The sequence below is a fragment of the Bison bison genome, unplaced genomic scaffold, assembly GCF_000754665.1.
Source record: "Bison bison bison isolate TAMUID 2011002044 unplaced genomic scaffold, Bison_UMD1.0 scf7180017864499, whole genome shotgun sequence".
Taxonomy (NCBI): Eukaryota; Metazoa; Chordata; class Mammalia; order Artiodactyla; family Bovidae; genus Bison; species Bison bison.
In genome coordinates this window covers 9,717,094-9,727,388 of record NW_011495058.1, presented here as the reverse complement: position 1 = coordinate 9,727,388, position 10,295 = coordinate 9,717,094, and the positions used below count along the sequence as shown (strand labels likewise).

Sequence of the window (10,295 nt, the reverse complement as noted above, 5' to 3'; positions counted from 1 at the left end):
TTTCTCATGATGTACTCTGCATATAAGTTAAATAAGCAGGGTGACAACATACAGCCTTGACGTACTCCTTTTTCTATTTGGAACCAGTCTGTTGTTCCATGTCCAGTTCTAACTGTTGCTTCCTGACCTGCATATAGGTTTCTCAAGAGGCAGGTCAGGTGGTCTGATATTCCCATCTCTTTCAGAATTTTCCACAGTTTATTGTGATTCACACAGTCAAAGGCTTTGGCATAGTCACTAAAGCAGAAATAAATGTTTTTCTGGAACTCTCTTGCTTTTTCGATTAGGGGGGTGTTAAGTTACTGCAGTGTGAGCTAGTTTTCACAGAAATCTAGGTTTTTAATTTCATGTGATCAAGTACCAAGTACCAAAGAAAGTACCAATATTAGCAGTAAGGAGCAGAATAATGCCATTTGGAGCAACATACATAGACCTATAGATTATCATACTAATTGATGTAAACCAGAGAAAGACAAATAATACACCACTTGTATGTAGGAATCTAAAAAAAAGACACAAATGAACTTACTTAAGAAAGAGAAATAGACTCACAGACACAGACAAGAAACACAGGCACCAAAGGGGCAAGGAGTGATAAATTAGGAGTTTGGGATTTAAATATACACACTACTATATATACGTGTGTATATACATATAATAGATAACAAAAAAAAGACCTACTCTATAGCTATATAGCTCTGGAAATTATACTCAATATCTTGTAACATCCTATGATGGGAAAGAATGTAAAAAAGAAATATATATACATATATATGTGAGTGTGTGTGTAACTGAGTTGCTTTGCTGTACGCCTGAAAAACAACATTGTAAATCAACTCTTATTAAAAAAAATTTTAAACAACAACAAAAAACAGGAATAGAAATACCAATAGACTCTGCTACATGGAGTTCAAAGAGAACCCTGAGCCCATTTCTTCAAGAGATAAACTTTATATTTATAAATTTCCCAGTAAGGCTGTTCAATTTTACTTTGCTTTCCGATCCCTTTCTTTTTGTAACCATCCACTTTAAAGGTCCTTAACTAATGTTTCCTACCATGGCGCCATGAGAGGCAAACCTCTGCATTTTCTATTTTTAACAAAAAAAGAGCCTTCACCTAAAGAGCAGAGATTTGCTTGGTCAGTAGAGTTCTTTGCTCTCCATCTGGCACACTTAGAAGAATAAAGATTTAAAATGCGTGAAATAAGGCTCCAAAAATAATTTGCTCATTGCTTCAAAGTAAGTATTCCTACTTAATAATTTGCTCGCTGTTTCATAGTATTCCTAATTGAACTGTGGTGTTGGAAAAGACTCTCGAGAGTCCCTTGGACTGCAAGGAGATCAAACCAGTCAATCATAAAGGAAATCAACCCTGAATATTCATTAGAAGGACTGATACTGAAACTGAAGCTCCAATACTGTGACCAGCTGACACAAAGGGTCGACTCATTAGAAAAGACTCTGATGCTGCGAAAGACTGAAGGCAGGAGAAAAGGACAAGATGGTTGGATGGCATCACTGACTCGATGGATATGAGTTTGAGCAAACTCTGGTAGATAGTGAAGGACAGGAAAGCATGGCGTGCTGCAGTCCATGGGGTCGCAAACAATTGGATATGACCAAGAGACTGAACAACAACAACAAATTAATATAGTTAAGAAGGCTATTAAAGAGAAAGTAACTACTATGATTAATGACATCATATGGGTATGGACACCATGTGGGAACTTAAAAGGAATTTGAGATTCTCTAAGGATTTTGAAGTCATATGTCATACACTGTGTAAGCAATTAAGACAACTTTTACTCAGGAGAATATGATCTGATCCATATTCAAGCAGGCAATTTTGTAAGCAACTTGAGCCCTTTACCTGAGAAGCTAGGCCTATTTTAATTTTTAATCTGTGAGTTAAGTAAAAGTGAACTTTATCAATTCAATCTGAATTAATATAAAGTTATACCTAGGGATAAAATCTTTTAAAAACACACATGTGACTAAAGCATTTTAATGAGTATCCTTTCAGATGTATTGAAATCTCAACATCAACATGCAAAATAAACCATCACCCTGGTGGTTTTCACTTTTGATCAACAAAGAGTCACAGATGGGTGGGTAGCACAGGCTCCTCTCTATCAACCTTTTCATGTAATGATAGAAGAATATACAGTGTAAGAAAAATCTCAGTGGTGTGATTCATTTATATAAAGATCTCTGAACAAGCTACCAACTTGGAAAATGTGCTGGTATTTAGAAACAAGCAGAGGAAAAGCTTGCTTCAACAGGCAAAGGATAATTTGAGCACTGCTCAAGGTCAGAGAGACACACACGTGTGGAGTACCTCCGGTGCGTGTGCATGTTACTGAGGTATATAACTCACACAGAATAAAGTGCACAAATCTCAGATATGTGGTTCAGTGATTTTTACACATGTACACACCTGGGAAACCACCAAGATAGAGACAACTATTAATACTTCAGAAGATTCTACCTGTGCTCTCTCCCAGGTCAAATCATAATCTGACTTCTATCACCATAGTGTGATTTTTGCCTTCTCTTGATCATCATAAATGGAATCATGCAACATGTACATATTTGTGTCTGGCTTCTTTGGTTGAACAGTAAGACAGTAAAATTCATTCATGTTTCTGCGTGTTGCAATAGTTTCTTCTTTTTAATCACTGAGAATATACCATCATTGGTTTATCCATTCTACTATGGACAAACATTTGGGTTGTTTCTAGTTTGGAGTTATTACAAATTAACCTATTAACATTCTTCTACACATATATATCTGGGGGGACATAGGCACTGGATTCAGTTTTCTTGAATGTGTACTTAGGAGTGGAACTGCTAAGTCATTAGTAAGCCATTTGCTTGGCTTTTGTAGAGTTAACCTACTAATCAGTATTTCTCCTGAAATATTAATGGGAAAGCAAATCACTTTCAACATGCAGAATGATTTGTTTAGTTATTTCTTCTTTTATATCATATACATTTAAAGTAAAGTTATACAGCACCTAATGCAATGACTCTATTCCAATACAAATAGCAGAATCATTTGGGAAATCTTTTAAAAATAAAGATTCTTTTATGTCCCCATCCTCTCCCAAACAAAACCCTATCAATAGATGAGAATTGTGAATACTGCTTCATTATTTCAATCAAAAACTATAAATACAATGAATGGGTTAAAGAGACAGTTCTTGAGAAAATAAAAAAAGTGTTATGCAAGTGTAAGGTATTATTTTATCTAATTTTAATTTGTTTAAATTAGTTTCACCTAGAAGTAATTCACTAATTTTTTTAATACTTGCTTCACTCTTGTTGCATTTCAAATGAAGAAAACATTCTTGATTGAATACGGCAATCATTGCAAATAAAATCTACAAATTAAAGCCATAATGGTGTTTTTAGAATTGAATGCTTTTTCAACAGCACTGATACAGAGCCCCACCCACCCCAAGCAACCACATCATCAGAAATGGGAAAATAAAATAACAAAGCAGAAAACTCATCTTAGATGAGAAGGTGAAGATTAAGGCTCCTTTCAAAATATGACATTCTGAAATTTGTCACCTCAAAGTCATATACCTAATACGGTAATGGTTCATGCAGACTCAGGGGCTCATGAAAAACTTCTCTACAGCAAGAACACCAAACCATCTTCCTCTCCTACCAAAAAATAAGTGCAAGCTATAAAGAACTTAAATTTCAAAGATGTCATATGGGCAGGACTGAATACAGAGAACCAGGAATTACCTGGAAAAGGATGTAGAATATACCTGACATAAAACTAACACCAGAGAAGATAAAGCTGAAGGCTTATAGGGAGCAGACAAGAAGCCTACACGAAGGAAGGAAGGAAACATGAATAAACTCCTACAGCGTCTCTCCTGGTTTCTCTTTTGGCCATGAAACCAGCGGTGTCTGTCTTGTGAACCTTAGGAGTTAAGTCGTTTCTATACAATATTAAAAAGACTTACTTAGAAGCAGAGTGTTAACAGAATCATTAAACTGGAGCTGGAAATTTAAGACAGCACCCAAGCAAGCTTTTTCTTCAAAGTGAAGAGAGCTCTGCCCAGCACCAGCTCATGTTTTAATGGATGAGAAACCTGTATGTGGGTCAAGAAGCAACAGTTAGAACCCTGTATGGAACAACTGATTGGTTTAGGATTGAAAAAGGAGTACCACAGGGCTATCTGCTGTCACCCAGTTTGTTTAACCTATATGCTAAGCATGTCATGAGAAATGCCAGGCTGGATGAGTTACAAGCTGGGATCAAAATATGCGGGAGAAACATCAACAACCTCAGATATGTAGATGGTACCACTCTAATGGCAGAAAGTGAAGAGAAACTAAAGAGCCTCTGGATGAAGGTGAAGGAGGAGAATTAAAGAGCTGGCTTAAGACTAAATGTTAAAAAAAACCTAAGATCATGGCATATGGCCCCATTACTGCATGGCAAATAGAAGGGGAAATCATGGAAGTAGAGACAGAGTTCCTCTTCTTGGGCTTTAAAATCACTGCAGATGGTGACTGTAGCCATGAAATCAGAAGACGTTTGATTCTTGGCAGGAAAGCTAGGACAAACCTAGACAGTGTGTTGAAAAGCAGAGACATTACTCTGCTGACAAAGGTCTGTATAGTAAAGGCTATGGTGTTCCCAGTGGTCACATATGATTTTGAGAGCTGGACCATGAAGAAGACAAAGCACTAAAGAACTGATGCCTTCGAACTGTGGTGCTGGAGAAGACTCCTGAGAGTCCCTTGGACAGCATGGACATCAATCTGAAAGTGCATATTTCTCTCCCTAACTGCTGTCCCTTCAGTTATGTCCGACTCTGTGCAACCCCATAGACAGCAGCCCACCAGGCTCCCCTGTCCCTGGGATTCTCCAGGCAAGAACTCTGGAGTGGGTTGCCATTTCCTTCTCCAATGCATGAAAGTGAATAGTGAAAGTGAAGTTGCTCAGTCATGTCCGACTCTCAGCAACCCCATGGACTGCAGTCTTCCAGGCTCCTCCATCCATGGGATTTTCCAGGCAAGAGTACTGGAGTGGGGTGCCATTGCCTTCTCCAATTTCTCTCCCTGGACTATTCCAAAAATTCCAAGGATTCCTTCATTATTTGTGGTTCTCTTAAAGCAAAACAAAGCACCCTGAAACCTTTCATATACAGTGTGTCAGCTTTAGAAACTGTGGTCTCCTTCGTAAACTATACCAGTTCCTCATGATGAATCTTTCAACAAGTGCTGAGTCTTTCTCCACAAAAGAAATATCTGCTCCCTAAAATCATCACCTTTTTAATCCCAAAGGTTCACATTCTCACAGCCTTGGATACTTGATACTTTCAAGGCCCATCTTAAACACCAAAATGAAGCTTCAAATTCAACACTGCTTTCATCCTCGGTGATTCCAAATCACAGTTAAATAAAAAGCCTGGCTCTTCTCTTTCAATCAATATAATTCCCTAAGAGTTCAACCCTCAAAACATTCACATAAAATATTAGCTTTATATATTTAGAAGAGATAAACTGAATCATCAAGGTGATCAATCAATTTTCAATTACATTTGGCATCTGGAGAAGATGATGGTGCATGTTCTTACAACTGACATTAGTCATCAAATGAGGGGCTTCACACCACAAGGATTCCACAACGCCCCCACCCCACCCCACCCCTGGCTATGTAAATCAGCACCATGTATCACCAATAAAAGTAATATTTTTTCTTTTAATAGCAATCCACCTAGATATCCCACATTGTTACAATTTAAAATGAACACACATAGGGGTATTTTAAATGCTCCATTTAAAGCCAAATAGATGGCTACAATTACCTAAAGATCTGCAATTAAACAGATTCATAAAAAATACATTTTTAAAAGGATTTATATAGAGGATACCAATGAAAATACACAATGTGTGTATGTATATACCTATAAATAGACCTCTCTCTTTTTTAGTTCACCTTTAAAATTTTTAGCATGGGCTATAAAGTTTAGAGTAGAACTCTTAGCACTCAGATTTAACTGATAATGACCCTTTCTTTATGCTCTTAAAACAAATGGCTAAAACAAATATTCCAAAGCACAAATTTTAGCATGAAATTCAGTTCACACATTATTTTATACTGGATACTTACTACATCAAACTTCTGAGTGATGTTCCCCTGGACATCAAGTAAATAAACCTTGCCATAATGTGTGCCCAGTGCCAAGAACTGTAAGAAGAACAGAGGGGTAGAGGGGTCATTTTCTTAATGGACCATCCATACAATTAGCAATTAAACCATCTGCAAAGTCAAGACACTTAATGCGTAAGTGATCTGCAATGCCGTGGAAGATACACATTCCTTCGAGAAGGCTTGTTTCCAGCTTCAGGGAAACCGCAGAACAGGGCCTACTTTATTGTGATCGTGCAAGCTAGCTGTCAGAATGACTCATGAGGACCCACGTCTGCTGACAACTGACTGCATGGTGCGCATGCAGTCTGTACACAGTGCCTGATGGACTGAGGCAGCAAATTAAAAGGTATTTGTGAAAGCACGCTCAACCTATGGTTAACTCAGCGTCTGAAGAGAATGATTAAGAAACTCCCCTTCATTTACGGCAAATGTGTAAATCTGTGCTATCATTTAAGTTCAACAAAGACACACACAGACATGCACACACAACAAAGTATTCTTGTGTAGAAAGGAAAATCCATGCCACATTGAGAGACGCAAAAACTCTGATGCATTTATACTATCATCATTAGAACACCTCACTCAAAGTAAGATATTGTCAATGTTCATTTTCAAATGCAAAAAAGAAAAAAAATCCTTTTCTGTCACACAAATAACTGCTGAGATACATATTCATAGTATGACACAAAACACTAGAGCATAACTCCCAGGGCTACTTAATTCTTTGAACTAACCCTAAAGAAACGAGAAGAAACTTTAGGAACTACCTGAAATAAGACATGAGGCTTCTCTTGCCTTTTATTTCTCTAAGAGGTCCTCAAAGAGTTCCAAATTCTCTGTATTTCATTGTATGTGAACCTGCCTCATCGCAACCTAGAACAAAATGCTCAGATTTACAGGCACTACTGAGCGTTTTCAGTGAAGCAGCACCATCTTGAAAAAATAACCTTACGGAAAGTCAAGATTTAAAAGGATTTCTTGAAATGGAATTGCTGAAAAAGAAATTTCAGATCAGGTGCTTAAAATATGAAGCCACATTAAAGAGTCACAAAAAGGAAAAGAAGGGGTTCATTAGAAATTCAGCCCCTGCAATGCCTTTCACTCCTGCAAGGTTGCCTTTTTTCAGAAAGAAAAAAAAAAAAGTCCCCCGGGTAAAAAATCAATACTGGTTAATAAAACATCAGGTGTGCAGACATAACTAGGTGTGACGATTCCGCTGCACAGGCCTGCCTGAATGCACCAGGTGCCAGGCCGATTACTCATCCAGGGCAGACAGCGGGCCTGGTGAAAACAGGATGCCGGGGCCCTGCAAAGAGAAGGGGAAAGAGGGAACTCTGTGGGGAGAGCAGCCTGAATATTTAAACCAAACAGGGCTGTTTCCTCCCAAGCAAAAGAACATTCTAATCAGAAATAGAGGGCTCAGAGGAGTGTGATTTTTTTCTCTGTAGCGACACTCCAGCAATATCTGAAGAGAAAAACACCACATAATACTAGCTACGAACAAACAATACTTCATTCTGGGGCATCTGTGGTCCAAGAATGGGTTTTAAAGCACACTACACCCAAGTGCTCGATGGTATTGACTATCTTCATAAATACTGTATTTATTGATAGTTTGCTAAAAACTAAGGGGCTTGGATCCTTAAAATATTTTAATACTGGGTCACTCTCTGATACCTCTTTGAAGGCTATTCTTGAACTTCCAATTATATTTTATCAAAATTTTAAAGGTTCCATGCAGAGTACTTTATCCAAATAGGAATTCTTTCCCCCGTCTTTTTCCTCAAAATCACTAATTTCTTTCGTTTAATGTTTAAGATAGGAAATATAAAAGAATTATTTTAATGTTACAGTTTCGACCTAAAACTATAATTACTTTAGCAGATCTCTGGGGGGAAAATGGACCGGTTTTTATGACAAGCTACTTTTTGCTTAGAAAAACATCTCATCCTTTGGATTAGACAAACTACTGTTGCTTTCTTTTAGAAAGAAATAACTATGGGCTCTTAAAACAATCAAATTTGATATGGTAATTGTATAGTTCTCTAAAAATTTAAACATTAAAAGCTATTAATGAGTCATACTTTCATTTGATAGTGATTTTGACTATTTGAAATACAGGTTAAAAAAATGCATAAATGGCCACAAATCACAAACAATATAAATCTTTTAAATATGATCCTCCTTCCAGACATGAAAAGCTTTGCACTTTTGTAACTACTGAAAAATTTTTTTTCCTTTTAACCTAAGAGAACTTAAAATCCAGCATGGACAAAGAATAAACTTAATTAGCTCCTTTCAGATTTAAACACAGAAACCTGACTCAGAAACTATCATTTGGGCATCCGATCCTTCTGAAGCATCCACTAACATAACTGCTTTCACTTTGAATAATTAGACTTTTTGTTAAGTAAACAAATAGAAGAAATAAGCAGTCTTTCGGACACTACAAAACAAACAAGAAGCAGCACGTTTCAAGTGTGGTCAGCTGTATAATAATATTTATGTTTCGCCTAGTGTTTCTCGGTATTCAGAGTACTAGAGCAGGGAATCCCTACAATTACACATGAGGAAATAAGTTCTGAGAGTCGATGTGACTTCCCCAGAGACAGTCAATGAACAGCAGAGCTAGAATAGGAATTACCCTCAACTGGATCAGAAACCTGGTAAGTAGAGACATGGGCCTCAGATCAAGAGTGCATGTACTCAGGACTTCCCTAGCAGTCCAGTAGTTAAGACTGAACCTTTCAATGCTGGAGGTGTGGGTTTGACACCTGGTCAGGGAGTTAAGATCGCACATGCCTTGGGGTCAAAAAACCGAAACGTAAAACAGAAGCAGTACTGTAACAAATTCCATAAACACTTTAAAGAATGGTCCATATTAAAAAAAAAATAGGGTGCATATTCTCAAACTTAAGTCTGATTACAGTTCCCACTGTCAGGCTCCTTGGCAAGTTGGATTAAGTACGGTGTCAATGAAACATGATCTCTGGAGAGGAACTTTGTTTTCCTTTTCATCCATTTTGTGGTTTATTCAGCACACATACACAAAACACCTACAATATGCTTAGACAATAAGCAAGTATGACTTAAAATGATGAAGGTTCAATAACAGACATAAAAAATTGATTAATTAAAATTAAAGAGCATCCTTAAAATGCAAGTACAACTGACTCTTGAACAATATGGTTTGAACAGGGAGGATCCACTTATACACAGATTTTTTTCAACAGTAGATAGTTGGTCTTTAGACAGTGGTAGACGGGAGCAGGTGTCGGGGCACCAACCCTTCCTGCAGTTGAGAATCCGCATATAACTTACAGTCGGTCCTGGATATCCACGGTTCCTTCAGATCAAGGGTTCCACAACCTCAGACTCAACCAACCAGGGACTGTGTAGTACTTCAGTATTTACTATTTGGAAAAAAATATCTGTGTATAAGTGGACCTGAACCAGTCTAAACCCATGTTGTTCAAGGGTCAACTCTGAAGGAGAAGCTAGACAGCAGACACCAAGGCAGAGAGGGAAGGCCTGTGGTAAAGACCATTTGCGGCAGCAAGGATACAATTTGCACAAAGGCATGTGGTCACAGAAAAAGCAAGACCAAGTCAAAAAATTACAAGTAGTTTTATATGGTAGAAGCATCCAGGGGAGGAGGCAGGTACTGAGACTGACAAGGTTGGTTAATAGAAGGCTTCTGAATAATTACGGAAGGATAAAAGGTAGCAAAGTTGGGGGGGGGGGTAGGCGGGGATGTCCAAATCATGAAGACATGAGGAAGCCAATACAGAATTCCAGGATGGAGGAATAGAAAATCACATCTGAATTCCTGGAAGATTATTTCAGTAGAAAATGTTATAAATGGATTAGGATGAAATCAAATCTGAAGGAAAACAGATTGATTCACGGCACTTTCATTAGTTCAGAGGAGAAATGACGAATGCCTGAACTAAAAGCTCCTTGGCTCAGGACGGGCGTGGATTCAAGCAGGTGACTTCGGACTAGAATTCAGGCAGAAGAGATGTTGTACGAAGAGCCTGTGGTTGCTGCCAGAGCATGACACTTATGGCAGGGAAGTGGTTAGACTTTCGGGCAAATACAAAAAGAGGGA

General features: G+C 37.9%; 1 protein-coding gene across 1 annotated transcript in view; it reads right to left on the bottom strand.

The window, feature by feature from the left end:
- The window catches only part of VPS41 (vacuolar protein sorting 41 homolog (S. cerevisiae)), a 200,589-nt gene that overhangs the window by 142,877 nt on the left and 47,417 nt on the right, over positions 1–10,295 (bottom strand). The window contains exon 4 of the mRNA XM_010829102.1: positions 6,143–6,220. Within this exon, the coding sequence (XP_010827404.1) occupies positions 6,143–6,220 (78 nt within the window). The remainder of the gene's footprint in view (positions 1–6,142; positions 6,221–10,295) is intronic.